Raw genomic sequence first — 24,662 nt, 5'->3', positions numbered from 1 at the left:
CCAGGGAAAGTTATGGAGCAAATCATCTTGGATGAGATTGCACAGCATGTATGTGGGGATCAGGCCCAGCCAGCATGGACTCGTGAAAAGCAGGTGGTTCTTGACCAACCTCATCTCCTTCTATGACTGGGTGACCAGTCTGGTAGATGAGAAACGGCGGCTGATGTAGTCTACCTAGACGTCAGCAAAACCTTTGACACGGTCCCTCCCAGGCTTCTTCTGGGGAAACTGGCTGCCCGTGGCCTGGACAGGTCTACCCTTTTTTGGGTAAGGAGCTGGCTAGAGGGCCGTGCCCAGCGGGCAGTGGTGAATGGAGTGAAGTCCAGCTGGCGTCCCATTTCAAGTGGTGTCCCCCAGGGCTCGGTACTGGGGCCCATCTTGTTTAATATCTTTACTGATGACCTAGATGAGGGGATTGAGTGTACTCTCAGTAAGTCTGCACGTGACACCAAGCTGGGAGGTGATGTTGATCTGCCTGAGGCTTTGCAATTTCCAGAGCAATTTCCATGAATTTTGCCTGAGATCTGTAAAAAGAGTCACTGTCTCAGTGCTGCCAGACTGCTACCCAAGGGAAAGAGCCTATCTTCAGCCTCACTGCTTACACCAGCACCATGTGATCTATCAGAAAGAGGCTCTTTTCCCAGAGAAGATACTTCTGGAATTAAACTCCCCAGACTCAAAATGATGCCTGATGCAAGTAGCATTTGCTGATTCTTTGAACTCTTCTTTTCTCCACTCTTTTCAGATGTGGAGAAGAGCATCCTGTCTCTATAAGCCGGAATTACTTCAGCTGGGTTAGGACATACGCAGCCGGGCAGGCTCTTTTCAAACTCATCTTGGAGTAGAGGAAATTGAGGAGGGAACACATCCAACCATCAGGTTTTCTGGTGGCGTGTCTGGAAGTCCAGGGATATTTTTACAACTGATTCCTCTCACAGCTTTTGCAGCATGCATGCATTAGTCTAGCCTTAAGATATATGGGTCTCAGAGATGCCTTTCCAAGTTCAGGTGTGCTCTTGTTTTTCATCTAATAGCTGCAAGTTCCCTGTACTGCAGTGGGTTACTCTGACTAGGTACCAAATCCTCTCAACAACAGCAAATGATCCTCTTGTTTACTTGTTTGGTAAATAGGTCCTTTAAGTGTAGTGAAATGGCAGAAGACTGTGGTGAAATGGCAGAAGACTTGTGTGGTGACAAATCACTTGTTTTCCTTTCCACTGAGCCACCAGCCCCTGAAGCCCCAGTGTACCTAAGACAAGCATTAGCTCAGTCTCCTGCTGTGGTTGCATTGTGCCTTGCACTGGGATTTGATGCCACTGGGCTTATCCCCAACCATCGTACTCTTCATGCTGAGGCTTGCTAATGAGAAATAGCTCTTGACAAAGTGCTGTCTCTAAGCATATCCCTGCCTATTTCATTGGAACTGTGGAAAGACATCCCACCTGTGTTGTGCTCATCTGCACCCCAGCAGATGTCCCTCTCCCATTGACTGTCATTTCATAGAATCATAGAATCATAGAATCACAATGTTGGAAACAACCTATAAGACCGTCTAGTCCAACCGTCTCCTCATCACCATTGCCACCACAAGCACTAAACCATATCTTGCAGCACATCATCCAGGCGCCTCTTGAACACTGCCAGGGACGGCGACTCCAACACCTCCCTGGGCAGCCATTCCAGTGCCTGACCACTCTCTGAGAGAAAAAGTTCTTCCTCATGTCTAACCTAAACCTCCTCTGGTACAACTTGCGGCCATTTCCTCGGGTTCTGCTCATTGCCTGGGAGAAGAGGCCAAATCCCTCTTCACCACAGCCTCCCTTCAGGAAGTTGTAGAGTGCAGTGAGGTCTCCCCTGAGCCTCCTCTTCTCCAGACTGAACAATCCCTGCTCCCTCAGCTGCTCCTCATAAGATTTGTGCTCCAGAACCCTCGCCAATTTCGTTGCCCTTCTCTGGACATGCTCCAGGACCTCAACGTCTTTCCCGCAGTGGGGGACCCAAAAGTGCCTAGAGAGCCTGGTAGATGAGCAGAGCCTATTCCTGAAGACCGGTTCAGGCTTTCTACAGTGCCAGGGGATTGGTGTTTCATGTCAGCAGTGTGTGCTTTCTAGACTAACTGAAGACCACCACAAGAACAAACTGATGGAAAAGGGAACCAAACAAACCCAGCATGAGCCCAGCACCTCATACTGACATCAGTTCTTCATTTACACTCCTGGTGTTTCCATCTGGTCCTTTCTTACATTAACTCAGGTGAAGGCAGAGGAGCAGAGGGCTGGAAGGAACCCGCTGGGCGGCTGAATCCAGTGCAGCCATTAAAAGTGGTGGAGGTTTCATTCAGAGAGCCATTTCTCATGCCATCCGCAGACAAAAGTCCTGCTGTAAGACTAATAGTAAGAGATTATGAAATTTTTAATGCAGCAGGTTAAAATTAGGAGAATCTGAGAGTATTTGTGGTTCCCGCAATCACAGGGTTAAAATGTCAGTATAGATGAACCCACTAACCACTCACCTGGGGTCCACATGAAGTTGTGAGTGCCTGTCTGGGCCTTCTTTCCTACCCTCAGGAAAAAAAAAAAAGATAACACTCATGCTGAATTATGCAAGCAATGACTAAAAAGGATCACCTCTTTGTTCCTTACAGGTGATCAGTGGAAACCCAGAAGGGAATAATATTTGACAAAAGAATGGTGAACAGAAGCAGCAGAATAGCACCAGCTCCTCTTGTAAGTTTAAGCATATCAGAGACCTACCTCTTCTGTTGCCAGTAAACCTCCCTTTCTGCTTGCAGCTCTTGCTGTGAAAACTGGCTAGGAGGAATGTTGAGCTCTTTGATGAAGAATGAACCTGAGAGTTCATAGTAGTTCAAAAAAGCTCTCACTGCTTGTAAGAGCAGAACCTTGACAAGCCCCTCTCCTTTCAGACTCAGAGGACTCCTTCAGACACCAAACTCCAGCAAAACAAGTTTGTGTAGGTCTCCTTAATTTATTTTTAGAGAAGAGAAATAGGCCAAGCATCTTTCAGACATGCTTAGATCTCCTGTCACTTGCTGAGACTGCAGCCTCACAAGGTGAGCCCTCACCCAGCCATAGGGGATTGGAGCATGGAAACTGGGAAGCTTTCTCCACCCTGAGCCTTTCTGAAAAAATAAAATCTTGTCACACTTGGTATGATAAACACAGCAGAAAATAATGAACCTTAGTCAACTCCTTTTAAGTACAATTATTTTCTTAAATTGCTTAGTCTGGAGAAGAGGAGGCCCAGGGGAGACCGTATCACTCTCTACAGCGACCTGAAAGGAGGTTGTGGCAAGCTGGGGGTCTCCCAGATAACAGCAACATGATAAGAGGGGATGGCCTTAAATTGCACCAGAGAAGGTTCAGGTTGTATGTTAGGAATAGCTTATTCTCAGAACAAGAGGTGAGGCAGTGGCAAAGGCTGCCCAGGGAGGTGGTGGAATCACCACCCCTGGAGATGATCAAAATCCATGTGAATGTGGCACTGAAGAACATGGTTAATGGGGATGACGGAGTAGGTGGTTGGAGTAGATTATCTCAGAGGCCTTTTCCAACTTTAATGATTCTATGGTTCTATGACACTATGCTTCCAAGTAGGAGTTAGTACTCAGATTATTCCCATATATGCATCTCCTGTAATATTTACAGATGGATATGTATCTTCTGCAGTAGAGTTACAGCATCTTGAAGAGCAAACACAAAGTTTGCCACTGATGAAGAGCTGTTGAGTTTACATGCAAGACCAGTGTTAGTCATGAGACTCCAGACATACGAGTTTTGAGAGAACTAATATTTAGGAAAGAAAAAGGATGACATCTTCACTCCAGAACTCAATATGAACAAACATGCACTGGTTTTAGTGCTGTTCTTACGTAGAAAGCTTGCTTTATCCAAACACAAAATCAGCATTATCACAACGATTAACTGAAGTGATCCTAATGATAATGACTTATTATACAAAAAGTAATGGAGAGACAATTAGTAACATTAAGAATGTCAGTAATTAGAAATTAGAATAAATCTTCTTTCTAGTTACTTGATTTCTTTCAGCAACTCATTTCGACTTTAGTATCTCCTGAACTAGAATTAGTGATATTAATACATTTTTTACTGTTCAGATTATAGTCTGGCTTTTTCTCCATAGCGGGGCTTTTCATTTAGTAAATTAACATCCATACAAGGAGATTATTTAATTTAACAAGAAATCTTTCTATGGTTGGTTGAGTAAATAAAAAATGCTAATTCTTGAAAGTTAGCAATACACATAATAAATCGATGAAAGGTACGTCTTTTGTAAGAACTGAGAAATCTCTGTTCAGGAACCTGCCACTCTCCTTTTCATACCTACTTTTTATTCTAAAAACCATAGGGTTTGTACAAAGCAGAATAATGGCATCATCTGAAGAAAGTAGAATTTGTACATCTCATTTCCTGTTTTATCATTCCCAGGCTCACGTAGTTCAAATTAATAAAGACATTGACCATTTATTTGGAAAAAAAAACAACTAATGGTTTTAGAAGACTTGGATCTACTGGATTTATGGGAGACAATGCAGGTTTATTCAAGAGAACTAATTGTACCTTGTTATGCATAATGAATTCCTTTCTAATGAATATTGTAAGAGCAGAAATTGCTGGCTAAAAGAATCCAATCATGCAAGGAGCCTGCTTCTGAATGGAAGGGTCCCTCGTGCATGACTAGTGCTGAGCAAGCAAAGTGGATCCCTAGAGAGAGAACCAGATCCAGCAAATCCTTACTGAGACTACCACTAGCAAATTATATCACTGTCTGTCTCTCTGTGTCTCATATATAATGCTGGCTTTACAGGAAATGTAATGAGACTTGTAATGGACTTCAGTTACCTTTTAATAATGCTATGCTTGGGAGAAAATCATTCTGAAAGGCAAAATTGTTATTATGACTGGTTTGACACAGGCAGGAGCTGAAAAGCAGTAATCTATGTAATATAGGTGTTTGTTAAAGCAAAATTAATAAATAAAAAAAATTAGCCTGAATAAAATGTACTTTGAGGGCTTAATCATACAGATTCTTTCATCCTGTGCTGAATCTACTAAAGTTGATCTATAAATGATTTACAGAAATAGGTTGTTAGTATTTTAGTCAAGCATCACAAGAAAAAAAAAAAGCAACATAATTGCTATTAAAGAACATGAGTTTCCACGGCCATCTCTGGTACTGAAAATAAATAAATTAAAAAAAATACCGATGAGCCTGTTTCTCTCTCAGAAGACGTACTGAGAAGGAATTATAGTGCCAAGCCTGTAGTCCAGCATGGCCAGGCACATGTTATGTCCCAGGTAGTCCATGCATGCATCCCATCTTGCTGCCACAGGACTTGTAATGGCAGCTGATTAGCTGATTTTCCCACCTTGGGGCCATGGTGAATGTTCAGATGGGCTATCAAGGTACTTTTCATTGCATTAATGAAGGAGGTAATATGATGACACTGACTTATCCTGCCATACCCATCTATTTTATTTGACTAGTAAAGGTGATGGCCTAAGGGATGAATTTCTGAGCTAGACCAAGACTGAGCTTTCTCACAGCTAGAGGCACTGGATTTGGCATAGCAGTTTCAGCTCATCTCCAAACTGATGGAAGTAGTTTTCACAAAAATGCAATCCAGGGAACTTGAAAAATCTTGAAAAGCCTGGAGAGGGCAGTTTCTTAGATACTGGTGTCCAAGACAACTTTGCAGATGACAAGGTGCAGAGGAATGGTGCAGGATCCACAGCATACATCTGCTGTGTTCCCTCCCAGATTGGTTCCAAAAGCACCTGCCTCAGAGGTTTGAAGGTCTGCTTCAAACAAAAACTTGCTTTAGTACCATCCCATATGATTGGACTAGATAATCTTAGTGATCTGTTCCAACCTTAATTATTGTTATGATTCTATGATCGCACATCTCTGCCCGGTCTACACATGCATGAAAGAGCAGAGAGCTCCTAGAGATCACCCGGTGCAGGTGTCACAGAACTGTCACTGGTTGACGTAACGCAGTGCATGATATGTACACAGCATGGCAGTTCTATTTCATTATATTAATATGTTTGGTGCCACATGAACACATTTTTCTCTAGTTTTCTCATTTCTAAATCCACTACGTTTTCAGGTAGGCATCTTAACAAAATGCATATCTGAAGGTCACAAAATACGTATTTTATACCTTCAGAATCCGTAGCCTGTATAAAATATAGCCAACAAATTAAAACCAAAACAACAAAACCAAAAACCTGTCTACTGGAGATTGGTATCCAAAATGTTAAGTTTTGGTTAAAAGTCCCAGAATATGAAAATAGACTACTGAGCTGTAATTACCACTCTACTGATATCGCAGGAGAAAAAGCTGGCTTACAGATGACTATTTCATTTGATTTCCAGTTTGAAGATTGATAGTGCAACATTCATCGATGATTTATTCATAGGAAGGTCATTATCAGTCATTTTAGCACCAGAGGCAAAGCCAGTTCTGTGGGCAAACGTCAGACTAAGGCTCACTGAAGTATTTATGGAATGAGATATTTACTTCATCTCTGGAGCAGGCTAAAATGCGAGCTACTCAGTATAGAAAACAAGCAGATCCACTTAGTGCCTGGTTTCATGAAGCACACTAATCTATTTAAGCCATACTGATTGGCTTACATATAAGACTGTACTTTCAATAGCTGTAGTGTGCTTACAGATATCACAGACTGTTCAGGATAAGATTGGATGGATTACACAATTTCTTAAAATATATATTTACTTAATTATAATGCCATACTCTATGCATTTTTAACCTGTATTTCCTGCATGTGCTATAAGCCTGCCATGCATTTTCTGACTTTATTTGGTAAATGCTGCTTCCTCCTCTGGCCTGGACATAACCATGCTTTGCTCAGGGCACCACAAAAAAAGGCTTGTGTTCTCAAAAAGTTTGTAGGAAATTTTGCCTCAAACACAAGGGTGAAAAAAGCATCTATGCTTTCCATTTTAACAGCAAAAAAAGAGGAGGAGGGCTGAGGAGGAGAAGACAGAAGACCAAATGTGTCCAAAAGTTTGCAAATACAGAATTTTTTATATTGAGTTCCCTTTTTCCCCCAATCCTGACACTGTAGTTTCGTATCAAGTAGAAAATTTGCATAAAGTGACAGATTTTAGTGTTATTGTTTGTCTTGACAGTTTCAGAAGAAAGGAAAGAGCTCTGACAGACAGCAAGAGGACTCTCTCTCTATAGCCATCTAACCATGGCTACAGAAGATGTTAAGTAGACTCCGTCTTCAAGGTTTTGTTAAACAGCTCTGTCACTGCTTATGAGTGAGGAGAGATAAGGGAGCAAATTCACTTGCAGCCTGTTAACTCCTGAGCACATTTGGGAACATGCACGGCCACCAGATATTGATTTAACATGGGTAGGTACAAAATAAACTCTGTGGAACAACTATGACAGAATACAACACAGTAAATCGAGGCTCAGTACCCTACCGTATTAAGGAACTGCGCTCCCTGTACTTTACTTGCCATGGGTCTGTTGTGTTAGATAGTAGAAATAAATTGATTTCTGTAGAGATACCTGCAAGCAAATAGCGTGCACTCTGCTGGGAAATTCCATGTTCCTGGAGGTGGCAATATCCGTTATGGAAAATTTCACACAGAGAGAAGGAGGGGGACATGATGCCTTTGAAAGATCGCACTGCATAGGAGACTGATAATGAGGAACACGCTTTTTCTCCATACCCTACTGAGACAATTTCTTCCTATCAGGAAAAAAGCATTTTATAAATACAATGAAACTCTTTCTTTTAAATACCACTGTAAGGAGAAATCCAGCATAGGTGGAGACAGGAGGAACTGCAAGAACTGCCGGCACTTCCCACAGAAAGCTATCTAAGTCAATGTCCCAGCAGGGGAAAGACACACTGTGTACCTAGTGTGCATTCTCTCACTGTCAGTTACTGAAAGCCATCATTAGTTTTGAGAGAGAAAGTGGTTTGGCTGTATCTCTCACAGCACACTAACACCAGTCAAGTGGATTCTTGAAAGACTCTCTAAAGTCTCTCTCTAAAGTGTATCATTACTTCCCCTTGATTTTTTGTTGTCTCTTCTCATTAGTAAAATACATGAATACGTATCCTGGGATGAGAGAGCTGAAGCAACAGCCATTTGCAGAACACCACCAGATTCAATCGTCGCAAATACGTTTTTCAAAGTCGATACAGATTTGCCTTTAGATAGAGGCCAAAACTGTAGGTACATCACATTGTCCCCACATCTTTTATTTATTGAAGTGTAGTATGTCAGAAGTTAATACACAGTGATGGGCATCCCTGAGCTCAGCCGTGCCAGGAGGGGGTTGCTGTAGCTGTGGAAATCAGACGCATCTTCTAATGATCAGATGGCCATTGCACAGCGAGGATGACCACCACCAACATCTCCCTGCTGGAATGAGGTACAGAGAGTGGAGTCCCATTGGGCACAAGTGATGGGATATCATAGATGAGTGTTAGAGCGTGAAAACTGAAATTTGGGGTGTGGTGGTGCAGGTCTCTAGTCTACCACATGTAAAATAATAGAAGACTTCCCAAGATTATCTTGCACAAGACATACTCACTATCAGGTCTCTGATGGATGCTGGGAAAATGTTAGCATAAGCAAAGGTCTCTAAGCCAAGGAAGACTGACAACACTTCTCCCTAGTCTTCCCACCTTCATAATTAAAAGGAGAAATGAAAAAAGGATTTAGATTGTATTGAAGGGAAAAGGCACCAGGGAGCAGATTCAATTTTTGAGCCATCACAGAAATTCTCTAAAATTCAATTACAGTGATGTAGATCTGACATAGGATGTATTATTATAGTACCCAAGAGAAGGTCAATAAAGTGTACTGTGAGGTCTCCACAAGATTTCATCAGGACTATAATATAGATAAGTCTCATTATTTCACATGTTTTGCAGCTACTCTAACTTAATTTTCAGGGGTGCCATCATACAATTATCAAAGATGATTAAATTTTATGCCCCCAGATCTTGCAGGTTGTGTCTACGGGGAAAGAGTTCAAACCTATTATATAATGGCAAAGATATAATTAGACTCTGGAAAGTGAATAAATAAATCACACTAAGCTAAAAAGGGCAACATACCTACTAACAGACCAGCACATTTATGGCTGAAGTTAATGTCATATGATGAAAAGACCAATTTAAAATGCTGTGGATTTGCGGGTATTTTATAGAACTTCGACTTTTGACCATTTGCCAATAAAATAACTCTATTTCTCTAGACACAAAATCTATCCACACTGATGTTTTTGTCTTCTATACAAATACAGATGGGCCACATTGACTTAATATTGCATGTGTGGGCCAGATTTTGCCTCCAGCATTCATTGTGGAATTGCGAGTTTACAAGATTTATGTATATTTAACTTCACATTAAATTCACAAGAAAAATAATGAAAGACATGGCTGGTGGGGCTATGTTGTCTAACCACAGGTTCTGACTGCCATCTGACGTGCCTCAGAAATCCAGGGCATTTGAATGTGACTTGTGAGGGGTCTATTCCCCTGTGAAATAGCAGCTAATGGTGGGGAAAGGAGGCTGATAGGATCTAAAATGGCCTACATGTCATTATATTTTAGCACCTTACTTTTATTCTGTGGGAGTATACGTCTACAGAGTTCAATCCACTGCCTGCCAGAGGACTCAGGTATTCTGGTCACCAGACTAGGTCTCCAGATAATTTTAAACAGGGCAGAGATTTAAGATGGAACTATCCATTTATCAGTCTACAGCTTTTCTGTGGTAAGTGAATAAATTTAATATTGCTAATCTTGATAACTTCACCCTGAATAAATTTGACAGAAGTAGTGGCCAAGAAATGACGAAAACAAGGAGGAATGTGTGAGACTAGCCCATCAGTGAGTAGAGACAAACGAATGATGCTAGCCATTCTTTATTTGAAGACAAGGTGCTATCCTGTATCAACAAAAGGCTAAAGCTGTGCAAAATTCTGTGCATTAGGAAATTTTGTTCCACAATACTCAGTTCTTTAAGCTAACTCTGAAGCATGAGATGTCAAATGCTTCCTGGGCAGGATATTGGCATTTAGAGACCAAACAGACAATCTTCTGCCAACTCAAGAATTTGCACAGAGTAGCTGTGTCGGATACACTTGTGGCATTAGGTGAGAGAAGGATGTATAGAGCACTGAGGGGGTTTCAAGAAGCCTTTTAGAAAATGTAAATTTTATGAAGAAGTGTACATTTATTTGTGGATTTAACTGGAGTACAGCTAGTGCTGCTTGGATGAGGCGTTTCTGAGAAAATGACTACTTAATAATTGCTGGTTATACTCAGCCCCTTTACATCTTAGCTTGTTCTAGTACAATACAACTCCAGTAAAGTAGAAGTGTTAAGGGCAGTTAAAACCATTCGCATTATAAACTCGGACTTCCAGTTTTCTTTGTCTTAGAATACCACTTTTGCCACTGGTAATACACGGATAAAGCCTACATGGCAAGACCCATGCTGCTGTTAACTCAGGTTCTTCAGTCATGTTGGGGTGGCACTGGGGCTCCCAGGCAACCTCGATTCTCTGTACACTGGCACTGGCTGTAGTCATTATCTCAATGACATACCTCACATCTGCAGAATGCTCTGCACTGCTCCCCCAGACCCTGCTCCTCCCCACTGATCCGTCTCCTCCCATTCCACTCAGTATTTCCAGCCCTCCATGTTCCTTCCACTAACATCTCATCCAGTCTCTATCTCAGCTCAGCTCTCATTCCCCATATTGCTGCCCAGCTCCCAGTCTCAGTTTCCCATTCCTTCCCTCCTCAATCTTCAGTATTTTCCTACCAAGTTTTTCTCTTAATCTGCTTTTACACATCCACCACTTACTCCTTACCCATTAAGTCATCCTTTCTGTGGGTTTCTTCAGCATTGGTGAGGCTTCTGGAATTACCAAGTATGCTCCTTCAGTGCTAGAACACTTATTTTGTACCTAGAGATGAGAATTTCAAGTGTGATGCCCTAGAGGGGATGGAAATGACTACATTAACCTAAAGGAAGATGTAGAAAAATGTTCAGCAAGACTAAAAATCCCAAGAGCAATGAATATTTCTAAGGTTTTTAAAAAGTGAACAGTCTGGGAGTGATTTCTAAATGTATTTAAAAGGAGAGTGATATTAGACATTCCTGAAATGGCTTTCCATACAGAATCTCAAAATATGCCAGTCCTTCACTAAGCCTCACAGAGGCTCCATCAAGCCAATCAAGCACAAACTGCACGGGCAGGAGGTGCAGAACCCAGATGCCTGATTTCATGGGGTACTCTGAACGACTAACTTTAATTTTCTTATTAATACTAAAGATGCATAGAAAATTGTCTGCATGTTTACCTTGACATCATTTTGCATACTCTCTTAGCGTGAAGATAATGTGTTTAAACTACATATTATACATATATGTAATACATACATATGTTTAAATTACATATTATATTTGTGCATGTGAACCAGATTTCTTACATGTAGGCAGAAATCTGCTCAGATGTTGTATGTGCAATTTAAGAAGCAGCTTTTGAACAGCCATCCATGTATTTGTCTTAAGGAAAGAAATCCAGTACATTAAGTCTACACACTTCAGTACCCAACCATAGTAGTTCACAAAGCATACTGGGCCAGTGACTTTGCTAGGCATTTAAATTAACTTTTCTTAACAATTACAGTAATTAAGTCTTTGCTAAATTACAAGCTAAGATCAACTGTATGTATTGTTGAAGCAAAGGTGGTATTAGCATGGAGAAGGGAACAAAAAGGTCACCAAGTCTTCAATTACTCATAGTTTTGCAGATGAGATGATGTTTTCACAGACCAAACTGTACTGTTACCATGAGTGTGTGGTGAGAGGCATCTCTGCAGTACGTCCTGGCCACTGTTTCCTTTTCTGCTGCTCTCCATGTTCTGTGCCTCTTGCTTCTTCAGTGTCTGTAAGGTCTCAATTAGGTGCACCGAAATGTTGGGGTGAGTTTGCTGAGGCTTAGGCCTCTTGCATTCACATTATTCACTGATGATTGAGATAACCCTCAAACACCCCATCTTTCCAAGGATAGATCAGCCTGGCTTGTTTTCAGATGTAAGCCAGGTACAAACCAGTATATAAAGCATTATGATAAAGGGAATTTGGGCTTAAATACAAACTTGAGCCCCAAATCAGCATGGCAGTAGAGGTACAGCCATTGGGAAAGCAACTTAATATTTGTTTGCCCAGTATCCACCACAATAGAGAGTTTACAGGTATTTCATGAACTTCCAGATAGACCTGCGTCATACTTGGCCAGCAAACAGATTGTCAGGCTTGTTATACTTTTTGGTTAACAGAATAAAACAGTATTGAAATAAGAAGGTGAAGGACACAAAACATTGCAAAGGGAGTTGCAGAAAGAAAGAAAGTGGTGTACTGCAGCCAGAGGATTTAATTTCTGATCAAGATTTACAGGTGGGAACAGCTATCTGTCTTTTAAGAATGTGAAAACAAAAGTAGAATTTCAGACCCTAAATAAGCTGTAGGAAGAAAATATACAAAGGAGACCCATGAAGGAGTTTAGCCAATATTATATTTGCATAATGAGAAGTCAGTATGACTGATTTACTTTCTCATGGTCTGAGATTGTTCAGCCTGGAGATGAGAAGGCTCCAGGAAGACCTCATAGCAACCTTCTAGTACTTAAAGGGTGCCTGGAAGAAAAAGAGAGGGTTCTTTACCAGAGAATATAGTGATAGGACACAGGGTAATGGCTTTAAACTAAAAGAGACATGTTTATATTAGATATTAGGAAGAAATTCTTTATGAGGAGTGTGGTAAAGCACAGGAATAGGTTGCCCGGAGAAGCTGTAGGTGTTCTATCCCTGGGAGTGTTCAGGATCAGGTTGGATGGGACTTTGGGCAGCCTGATCTGGTGGAAATCGTCCCTGTCCACGGCAGGCAGATTGGAATTAGATTGTCTTAAAGTCCCTTCCAACCGTGTGGTTCTGTGAAAATAAATCAGATAGAATGGATGCTACCGTGACTGGCACAAGTAAGATCTATGGGTCCAGCACCAGATATGGCTTCATGACCCTCATTCTCTTTTCCCACATTTGACAAGTTTGTGAATGTGTTTACCAAGTCAATTTAAGATAGAAGGAAAAGTGCCAAACTGACTCACATATCTCTCTTTAGATAGAATGTATTAAGACATCAGTGCAGTTCTGTCAGCCCAGAGATGTTTTCCGCTGTCCTTGTTTGTTGAGTCTGTGGATATGGTTTACATGCTCACTAGTGTTAATGAGTAGTGTTGCCCAGAGTGATCAAGACCCAAGCCAGAGATAGGATAGAAAAACACAGCAGTTCAAAACAAAATCTTTTGCTTCTGCCAACACCTCATTCCAGTTTTCTCTTTCTCCACATTTTTGTTTAAAACTAAAAGAAACGAAGATAAAAGCCTTTAACCAGCATGCAGGGAAAATACTTGGAAGAGCTCTTGTTGTAAGCCACCAGTTTATTACATACAATTTTTTGAATGCTTCTGTTGGCTGTGCTGGAAAGGGAAACAAACAAACATTACTCTCACACACCTCCATATACCTTCTATCCTGAGGATATTTTCTCAGGAATTAGCATTTGAAAAAATCTTGGAAAAAGCTTTGAATTCCTTTTGCCAGAGCATCTTGAGCAGTTTGGGTGAGACACTGTAAGAACTATGAGTAAGTATGCGGCCTTTATAATTCAACTTTAAAATGGAAACAAGAAGGGTACTGGGAGAAGGGCCTGATAGAAAGTGACATTGCTCACGTGTAGATGATGGAGTCACCTGGGCTTTCAGATTGCCTGTTAGCCTTAAATCATCAGCATTCATATAGAAGTATTATTACAAGGTTGGGATTGTTCTTTTTAACCAGCTGACAGTTTGAATTTATGATGTGTTTCACAAGTTAGTAATATACCACAGTCATACATTGCAGGTGATACGACATCATATTAAAATATTAATCAAATCTGCAATCCATTTACATTCATGAAGGCAAATAATCTGCCAAGGAAGAAGTTATAAACAAAATGGAAATTCATTGCAATATCTTTGAAAGATGTGCTACAAGCTAAAATATACTGATATTTGGAAGAGCACTGTGAATACTTCCTCTTAATACAACCTTCCTAGATTAAAGATGTATTACACGTATTAAGACTAAGGAAGGTGTAATTGATTTTCAGGGATGAGAATTTTAACTCTGTCATTTGGAAGAAATGGCACTGGCACCAGCCAGGTAGTGAATCAGTGTGATATTCTACCAGACTTTTGTCCAGACTTGTGACTTAAGGCTCTTTATTACTTTTTTTCTGCTGTTGAAGTGACAAATTGCCACATCATTGTGGTCAGTTTCACCCGTAATTTCATGATGCAAACTTCAATTAGACTTTGGGTTTGAATCAGTGGCTCAAATCACTGCTGATTTAGAAACCTCAGTTTAAAAGACATACTACATCAAAGCTATTACTGCCTTGTTTGTACTACTTTATTAAATTAAAGTGATAATCATTTATTATATATAAAAAACACTGACCATCCAAATAATATCAAATGCGTAAATATTGCTCCAGCAATACCCTGTAATCAATTCCTTGAGGGCAGGTTACTCCAACATTTCATTCAAAGCTTACTCCAGTTTTATCCCAAAAACAAAGTGTTTACAGGCTCAAGACATGCTTCAAACATCTACATGATAATTCACTTTTTAATTGGCTAAATCATTTTAGAATCACAGAATGGGTTGGATTCGAGGGGACCTTAAAGACCACGTAGTTCCAAGCCCCCTGCTGAGGGCAAGGACAATTTCCACTAGATCAGGCTGCCTCCAAGTCCCATCCAGCCTGTCCTTGATCATTTCCAGGGATGGGACATCTGCAGTTTCTCTGGTAAGCCTGTGCCAGTGCTTCACCACTCTCACAGTAAAGAATTATTCCGAATGTCTAATCTAAACCAACTTCTTTTAGTTTAAAACTAATAAGTCTTGTCCTAACGCCATGCTTTCTGATAAAGTCTCTCTCCAGCTTTTCTGTAGGCCACTGTAAGTAGTAGAAGTCCACAGTGAGGTCTCCTTGGAGCCTTCTCTTCTCCAGACTGAACAAGGCTCTCTATCTATCTTCATACAAGTGGTGCTCCAGCCTTCTGCTCATCTTTGTGGCCCTCCTCAGGACCGGCTCCAAAAGTTCCACATCCTTCTCGTGTTGGGGCAAGCCTGGAAACAGTACTCCAGATGGGGCCTCGTGAGAGCAGGGCAGAGGGGGATAATCACGTCCCTCTCCCACCTCTCTTTTGATGCAGCCCAGGACACGGTTGGTTTTCTGGGCTGCAAGAGCACACTGCTGGCTTAGGCTTAGGCTGAGAGGAGCTTCTGGATTCACAGTTGTCCCTCAGTGTTTTGATTTCCTATTTGGACAGGAAAACTTGTGGGTTTTGCTGAGGTAATCAGAAGAAGTAAAGCATTCTGTTGAATAAATTGGTTCTTATACTGTTAATGGATTATTTGTATGTACAAGATGAGTATAGAATAGAGAAGTATGTCAGTGCTGGAAACTAACTCTTCCTGCCTGGCAGGAGTTACACAGGATGAAGTAGAATCACTTATTTTGCAAGAACCAACTACAGTGTTCTGTTTAATTGAACATCAATGTACCCTGCTTTTTAGTAGACTTTGTCTCATCTGCCATAACATACAAAGGCATGAATCTCCTAATCACCAGAGCTGTCAATGGCAGAAGCAAGGGGCTGTGTGGGGAGAAGGCACATTTTCATCCTTCATGCAGCTTGACTCTGTCTTGGACACACTGCCTCCAATGGGACATTGCCCTGGGACCTCAGTGCCTTATTATCCTGTGTCCCATGAGATGTGTAGTGCAGGCCTGACAGAGCACTAAGCTCTTACACTGGTTGCCACTGAAGTCACTGCAAGCTCTCCTGGAATATATCAAGTGCTGTGTTCTGTGATGTGGCCTGAAAAATCAGTCTTCAGACATTTTAAATCAAACATCCGAAATTACTGGGAGTTTCTGATCATCATTTCTCCTGTCTCCTTCCCTTTTCTATAGAATCAGGCTAACACCAACCATTTCAGACAGCAGATGAAAATAAAATCAATATTCCTTGCAAAGCTCTAGAATACTGAGTTTTTTACAAGAGACATCCATAATATCTTGGCAGCATTCATAAGAAAGTTAATACGTGTGTAGCAGGGCTTGCTGTTTTCTCATTAATAATGTTCGTGCTTACACATGGCACATGGAAGAAAAAAAGAACTGCTAAAAGAGCTACCTGTTCAGTGTGCACTGACTGAGGCAGGTACACAGCCAGTGTCCAGGGATTAAGAGTGCACAGGCAACTTGCACTGTAGACACTCCTAAAACTCTGGCTTTGCAGCATTAATTCTGATCTGTTAGTGAGCCCCCTCTTCCCTTCAGAAGAGTGTGGGTACCTACCTATGTGTCCATCTATGGATATGTGTATTGACATAAGAACCTTTCAGGTTTAAATTTCAGATATCAAAAGAGAAAACTAAAGAAATGAACACCCACTCTCTGAAATTATATTGACCTTCGGTCATATCCAGTTTTCTCTCTGCCCATCCCTCTGCAAAATTTTCTTCATCTTCTTAATTCTCATCACCTTCCACCTTTTTATCTTAATGGTTCCATCCTTTTAGCCTGCTATTGTCCCCTTCTGTTTTTTGTTCCCTGCAATATAATTATTTCTCTTTTCCTTTCCATCTCTTCTTTCTTCCCTTCAATCTCATTCAACTTTCTTTCTAACTCTTGTATCCTTCCTATGCACAAGAGATAGGCCGTTAAAAGCATAATAGGAAGATTTCTTTTCCTTTCCTTGGCACTGCAGTGCCATGAGCCTAAGAATAAATAATTATAGAGAAAATGTTTATCCAGTTTTCACAGTGTTGGAGCAGGAAGAATGTTTGGAGTACTGAAAAACTCACTTTCCATTGTGTAAAAGTAAACAGCAATTTTCAGACTCAATTCTCTAAAATTGGTGTGGACTACAGCAAAAAGCAAACTACAAATTTTCCTTTCTCCAAAATGTAAGTCAAAACTAATGAAAGCATTTGCTGAATACTTGCAAAGGCAAAGTACCTCCCTTTCTTGTAGTGCAGCTGAAGAATTGCTATTGTCTCTGACATTTTTATATCAAATTCATTAAAAAATAGGACTGTTCTGAAAAGACAAAGTGCAAGATCAGCTCACATTTTCTTGTTGAATTTGGACAGAATGTCAGCATGTGTGTAACTACTTCAATTCAATATATACACATCATAATGATTCTCCTAAAGGATAGAATGATAAAGAAATTGACATTGGCATTTTCTATGTTGGACAATTTCAGCAAAGAGAATCTGAAATTTAATAAGGTTGGCAGGAATGTCAAAGATGAAGATGGAAGAAATTTATCATAATACTCCTAAAGTTTGGAACAGTAAATAATAAATTTGAAAGAATCAGAAATTTGCATTCTTAAATATCCATAGTCCTCTCTTCTTCTGAAATACTCTCTCAGAACGTGACAAAGATTTAGAAACATGAATATGATAAGTAAAAGAAACCAATGGTTTGGCAAACGTCTAAATAACATGCATCAAGTAGCAAAACTAAATAATACAACATGGAAAGATTCTGGCAAAGCAAATAATTTTCGAACAATAAGTACAGAAATGTCAGTGCCTAGAAAGGGAGAACATAAATGCAGAGGGAAAAAGCTGCAATACAAAACAATACATGTGAACAAAGATGGCCTCACTGAGTGAAGAGGAATTATCTAGGGCTGCATATATATTGGTTGCTCCAAAACTAATGCCTCCTATTTATTTCCATGGAAACTACATCTGCTACAAAGAGCACAATAACACTATTTGATATAGAAAATTCTCTGCTACAAAATGTTATTTTTCAATTGTCACCACCATTATCCATGCATTTTTGCCAGTAATGAAAAAAGCCTGCGTGCTGGTCAAAACCTGCACCAATGGAGGTGACCCACTGTCACTATTACTATCGCTGTAACGCACCACCCACCACCTCACTGTGCTCACATCCACTGTTTGGTCTCCATAAATGTTCAGCAAGCATCAGTAAATGTCAACAGGTGCCCTTTTTTCCACATAGAGGAATTAAATGACAGCCTTGCTCCATACACACTCCATACACAACATCTCAGGCATTTGTGTCAGAGTGCCCTTCTGCTGCCATCTGTCACACATGTAATGTGTGGCAACAATATGTGATGGAATACTGATGGGAAGGTTCAGCTTCAAACCACCATCATCCACCTCTGTCATTGTGGGCCAACATCATAACATAGGAGGCATTACTTTCAGAGCAGCCCTTGTAAAATAAACAATATTGTTAATAGATAAATAACAAAACAGTTTAATTTTTAAAATAAAACATCAAAAGAATGAAAGCAACAAAAGCATAACTCTGGTGGGATATGTGATCTGTTTTTGTGACACTGATGCATCAGGCAGCTTCGATGGCAGTGGCTGCAGTGCTCAGTGAGCTCTCCAGGTGCTCCTCAGAGATTGTTGATGAAATCTTACTCTTCCTGTGCTTCATCCTTGCAAACAGTTATTTCACAAATGTCTGCACTGCCAAAAGCGATGGCATGAATAAGGTGTGACTGTGAAGTGAGGGATATTTCTGTCTGCTAACAGAGGACTTACAGAAGTCTGGTAAAGAGACATGATAACATTTTTTAGTTGAATATCTGACTGCAACTCTATACATTTCATTTGAAAATTTAAAAGTAACATATTTATATAAATTGAAAATTGAGTTGTAAACGTAAATTGATGATTTTTTGTGATTTTTTTTATTTTTTTAGGTCTTAAAACCTATTCTCAAATTCATTTCTCACAGCTGAAAGCATGGCAGTGCATTTTTCTCTGTTCACAGTTCTGTGTTTAGCCAGCGTATCAAAATGCATACAATTATTTGCCGTAACTTGAGTCAGCACTGCAGTGAGCCTTCCCCTGTCCTGGTTTCAGTTGAGACAATGCTAATAGCACTCCGATGTTTGGTTGCTGCTGAGCAATAAGTGCTCTCCTGGGGCTGGGATGGGCTGCTCGGCTGAGAAGAGCCACCACCATGATGGTGTGTAGCAGTGGGTGGCCACAGGAGGGGCTGGGCTGGGTGTATGTAGCCTGTGGGCTGTGGGTTGAACTTGCCTGACTTCAGGAAAGACACAGACCATTAGAATGAACTTAAGGAATATTATAGTGACATTTCCAGAGAAGGGCAACGAAACTCGTGAGGGACCTGGAGAACAAGCACAAGTCTTATGAGGAGCGGCTGAGGGAGCTGGGCTTGTTCAGTCTGGATAAGAGAAGGCTCAGGGGAGACCTCACTGCACGCTACAACTTCCTGCAGGGAGGCTGTGGCGAAGAGGGATTTGGCCTCTTCTCCCAGGCAATGAGCAGGACACGGGGAAATGGCTACAAGTTGTACCAGAAGAGGTTTAGGTTGGACATAAGGAAGAACTTTTTCTCTCAGAGTGGTCAGGCACTGGAATGGCTGCCCAGGGAGGTGTTGGAGTCGCCGTCCCTGGCAGTGTTCAAGAGGCATCTGGATGAGGAGCTGCGAGATATGGTTTAGTGCTTGTGGTAGCAGTGGTAATAGGAGGCAGGTTGGACTAGATGATCTTGCAGGTCCTTTCCAACCTTGTGATTCTATGATTCTGTGATTCTATGATTCTATGGTGTTCCCCTTCCATGCATTCATTCTGATGTGAGGGCTGTCAAGTCGCTGAGAGCACATTCTGGCTGTGGGTTTTGATTTTTTTTCTGCCTAGAAACTGGGACAGGGAGAATCAGAATGAAAAATAGCATAATTTAGGCTAAATATGTAAAACATAAAATCCTTTGGCACCCCTCAGATCCATGATGTGATAAACCATCCTCAGACAAACATCTTGCTCCAGAAGAACTGTAACTTAACTAATGAATCCTGATTTGTGTCTTGTGGGTTGACTGACTTGTGTGGTCTGAGAAGATGTATGCTTTTTGGGTGGCTGGAATATGTGTGAGGTCTTGCTCCACATGTAATTGTTGCTTTCTCATAAGGTGCATTCATGTGGTGCTTTTCTTGGATTTGGGCAACAAACTGGGGACAGCCATCTTTAACTAGCTGTGCATTGCTACAGACTTCTTCAAGCATATCTTTGTTGGAAAGTAGATTCAAAAGATTTTAGGAGGAAACACAAACACTGAACATGTGAACCTTATTTCCACAGGAAAAAGGGCTAAAATCCTACCGTTCTCCATCTGTCTTCTGCTCCAAATCTTTTGCCTTTTGTTGTCTTGCCATCTTTGTTTCTTCTTTGGAACAGTTGTATCCTGTGGGCTGTAGGGAAGCAACCTCGTTCCTTGCTTACTGCATCACTTCTAGTTAAGCAGCCCTGCTCACAGGATCCTACCATCATCCTTGTCTGTCATTTAAGCTCATTATAGCAAGGAACTAAATTCAGGCAGTATTCACGTGCTGCTATGAGCAGCTGCCCCTTTGGAAGGTCAGCAGGCTCTGCACTGTCACAGTGTCAACTGTAAGCTTTTCTTCTCTGCAGGCAAGAAGGAAACCATATGCAATGCAGCTCTGGGGTCAATCTTCAACAACTGGGGCCATTAAATTGGATGGCCTTCTTAATACAATGAAAAAGTGCCCAATCATAACTTAATTCTGATTCGTAACATAAAGTTTGGTATATGCTACATCAAAACAAGTACACTTGTTTTAAATGCCCAACAGAATAGTGACACTCATGTCAGCTGTGTAGTATTAGATAATAGATAACAGATAATATAGTATATAAAGAGAGATAATAGACAATATTATCTAATATATAATATGTAAGATATAAAGAATCATAGAATCATAGAATTGCTTAGGTAGGAAGAGACCTTAAAGATCATGGAGTCCAACCACAAGCTAACCATCCTACCCTAACTCTCCTAAATCATGTCCCTGAGCACCACATCCAAACGGTTTTTAAACACATCCAGGGATGGTGACTCAATCACCTCCCTGGGGAGCCAATTCCAGTGCTTAACAACCTTTTCTGTAAAGTTTTTCCTGATATCCAACCTAAACTTACTCCTGGTGCAACTTGAGGCCATTTCCCCTTGTCCTGTCACCAGTGGGAAGAGACCAGCCCCGCTCTCGCTGTAAGCGCCTTTCAGATACTGGAAGAGAGCAGTAAGGTCTCCCCTCAGCCTCCTTTTCCCCAGACTGAACAGCCCCAGTTCCTTCAGTCTCTCCTCATAGGCCATATTCTCCAAGCCCCTCACCAGCCTTGTTGCCCTTCTTTGGACCTGCTCCAGCACCTCAATGTCCTTTCTGTACTGAGGTGCCCCAAACTGAACACAGTACTTGAGGTGGGGCCTCACCAGCACCAAGTCCAGGGGCAGGATGACTTCCCTGGTCCTGCTCATCACTTCATTCCTGATACAAGCCAGGATGCCATTGGCCCTCTTAGCCACCTGGGCACACTGCTGGCTCATATTCAGCCAAATATGACATATTACTGCTGACAGCACACTGTCCATCAGTACACCAAGGTCCCTTTCTGTCAGGCAGCCTTCCAGCCATTCCTCCCCAAGCCTGTAGTGTTGCCTGGGGGTGTTGTGACCAAAGTCACAATATATAATCTATATCTATATCTATTATACTACATATATAGATTATACATAATAGATAATATCTATCAATACATACTAATATCGATTATATCTCTTAATAATAAAATTATATACATTACCTATCTTCTATATATACCTATAATATGCAGTTTTTATGAATCTTCTATCCTTACATCGCTGAAAGATTTCCCTTAACAAATATTTTTCACTGATCTACCTACCACTGTCAGCTTTCCACACCAGATGTTGAGTGCTCACAAATCTGGCTGCAATGTTGACATGTCAACCTCTGGGTTAACTGTATCAGTTGCACTCAAGCCATTTGCAGGTGTGGTTTTTTGTTTGGTTGGCTGTTCCTTTTTTAATCTTATTTTCAACTCAGTGTTAAATAATATTATCTGAATAAGTTATTTCACATTTCCTGATTTTAGGGAGCACCGGCTCTGCAGAAATAACTGTCATTCCCTGAAGCACAGCTAGCTGACAGCTAGAATTTGCAACCTGTCAAAAATTTCAACATTGTAAGAATTTTTTTTTTTTGCATTAGAAGAAAGGAATCAGTGATTTAGAAAGGTAGCTGTGACATTTTCAATCTGAGAAACATTGAGATGATTATTTTAGAGTTTTTTACAAGCAAGAGGGAGCTGTGCATGCCTTGAGCTGCCCGTAGCTCCAGGGGACCCATTGATTTTTGAGGTCTCCCAAGCTGCCCCATGGTGCAGTCCTGCAGGAAGTCTGGGGCTCCCAAACGTTTTGCTGAAGAACAGAAAAGTGAGGGAGGGAAATTCCCTCAAAATCAAGATGTTCATAGAGTCATAGAATGGCTTGGGTTAGAAAAGACCTCAAAGATCATCCATTTCCAATCCCCCTACCATGCACAGGGTTGCCAGCCTCTAGACCATCCACCAGCTCAGGCTGCCCAGGGCCCCATCCAGCCTGGCCTTGAATGCCCCCAGGGATGGGCCATTTCTGGGCAGCCCGTGCCAATGCCTCTCTGCCCTCTCAGTGATAAACGTCCCTCTTGCCGTCTAATCCGTTTGTGTGTAAACGTTTGACATACCGGCATTTGCAGATGAGAAGTTCGATCAGCAAACTTTCCCCTCGTTCCTTCTATCCCAGGCACCTTCCCAGAAATGTTCCCTGCCTCCCCTTTACGAGGCAGAGCTGGCAGAAGCCGCTTCTTTTCCTGCTCCCGAGTAAAACCCCAATCCAGCCGGAGAGGAGCAGGCGGACGGGAGGGGATGCTGGGCGCCTGGTCTCCCCGCACCTCTAGGTGGGGTAGGCGAGTTTTTTCAGACCGAAGCCCTGTCCCGTTGCCTGCAGTTCGCAAAACTTCTCCGGCAGAGAGCAAGGAGCCAAGGAGAAGTTCTTGGGAAGCCCTGCGAGCCTGAAGGCAGCGCCCGGTGACAGCTGAGGGCTTCTGGGGGCCAGGGACCCCTGGGATCCTGTTGAGGACATTCATGCCGAGCTCCGTGAGGACGGAACACGCGTGCTGGTTGTGCCCGAGCCTCGGCATCTGTGAGAGTCCGTCCGAGCGCTCGCCCCGAGCCCTGTGCCTGCGGGAGGACCTCACCTCCGGGCTGCGGTGGTGGTGACCCCGTCTGTGAGGTATGCCGGCGTCGGGCGATGTGCCCAGCTGTCCCCAGAGCTGGTGCGGCTGCCTGGGGACCTGCTGTGCCGCAGGATTGTCGCTGGGACTCCGGCTGGAAACTCTGTGGGTTTAGGAGTGACCGTTCTGTGAGTTTCTCTGCTCCCAGCAGTAAAGAACTGCTTTTATTTGATTATTTGTTTGTTTATTTATTTATTTTCTGTGGATGCCAGAAGATAGTTGGAGATCTTGGTAGCATCTTAGATTCAGAATGCTTTAGGTGTATTTATTACAGGGAATCTCAATGCTCTGACCTGCTCACAGATCTGAGTGAGTCCGGTGAACCTCGAGTGGAAGTACGCATTTCTCTAGAGGATGGGGGGACTGCTGGTTTGGGTTTCACGTTAATGTTGCAAACTGCTTTGCCTGTGCATTTTACACTGTTGTTACATATTGGAAATTACGACCACAGTGGAAATTAGCACAGCAGCGGCAGCATAGAGGCTGGCTGCATGTGCATGTGAATACATGTTTGTAGCATGCCGATTTTTATTTCCTCTGCTTTCTCAGCCTTGCTATGTGAGTGCTGAGGGACTGAGGTCTGGAGAGGAAAGCTTACCCGCTTTGTGCCCTGTACCTGTACTACCTGAGCAGCTTTACATGCCCACCTCAGCCGCCTCTGTGGGAGCAGATTGCTCAGCCTGGGCTAACACCCATCTCAGCAGCAGAGCCAAGTGGCCTGTGCGAGCCTTGTGTGGTTGTGGCTGCTGCTGGTACTGAGCTGGTTGTCTTCTGCCACAGTTATAGCACTGGTGCTGTGGATTAGCAGAAAGGGTGCTTGTATGCCTGAGGGAAAGTGTGTTGTCATTATTGCATCCTGTGACATTTTAGATGTTGAACTGTGGGGCACTGGGTAGCGCTTCAGATCTATTCCCTTATCTAGTGCAATGGTACCCAGGAGCTTAGGGGTGCCACCCAAAACCTCTTTGTATGCTTCCAGCTACAACGAAGGCTTCCACACCTGTGGCTGCTGTTTGTTGGAACAGGTGAGGTTTATGACTACTGCTGCCACTCCTCCACAGTAGAGGAAGGAGATCATGTAGCGAATTGCTATTTTGCTTGATGGATCTTGAAATGTTTGGGTCAAATGTTTGAAATGTCTGGCACCTCTATGAAAAAGAAAAACAAAAAACAACAATAACCATGGATGATGATGAATTTTAAAAGGAAATTAATTTCATTGTGCAAAATGAAGTCAAAATCCATGTCTGTGATCAGCATTACTCGGTCCTTCCTTCTCTGTCATAACTAAGATGTAATAAGTAA

At 41.9% G+C, this 24,662-nt stretch overlaps 2 protein-coding genes across 5 annotated transcripts in view; one reads left to right on the top strand and one right to left on the bottom strand.

The window, feature by feature from the left end:
- Positions 1-23,210, bottom strand: part of SH3RF3 (SH3 domain containing ring finger 3) — a 270,256-nt gene extending 247,046 nt beyond the window's left edge. The window contains exon 1 of the mRNA XM_042810327.1: positions 22,809-23,210. Within this exon, the coding sequence (XP_042666261.1) occupies positions 22,809-23,210 (402 nt within the window). The remainder of the gene's footprint in view (positions 1-22,808) is intronic.
- Positions 23,053-24,662, top strand: part of EDAR (ectodysplasin A receptor) — a 71,765-nt gene continuing 70,155 nt past the window's right edge. For 2 of the 4 annotated variants that reach the window (XM_042810275.1, XM_042810274.1), the window contains exon 1: positions 23,414-23,485. The gene's annotated coding sequence lies outside the window, so the exon portion shown is untranslated. Of the gene's footprint in view, positions 23,357-23,413; positions 23,486-24,662 lie in introns of those variants that run through there. The other 2 variants (XM_042810276.1, XM_042810277.1) reach the window with 2 other exon arrangements.

This window comes from Centrocercus urophasianus, unplaced genomic scaffold, assembly GCF_019232065.1.
Source record: "Centrocercus urophasianus isolate 14NV4802_14NV808 unplaced genomic scaffold, USGS_Curo_1.0 seq_12, whole genome shotgun sequence".
Taxonomy (NCBI): Eukaryota; Metazoa; Chordata; class Aves; order Galliformes; family Phasianidae; genus Centrocercus; species Centrocercus urophasianus.
This window is presented reverse-complemented; position numbering and strand designations above follow the sequence as displayed.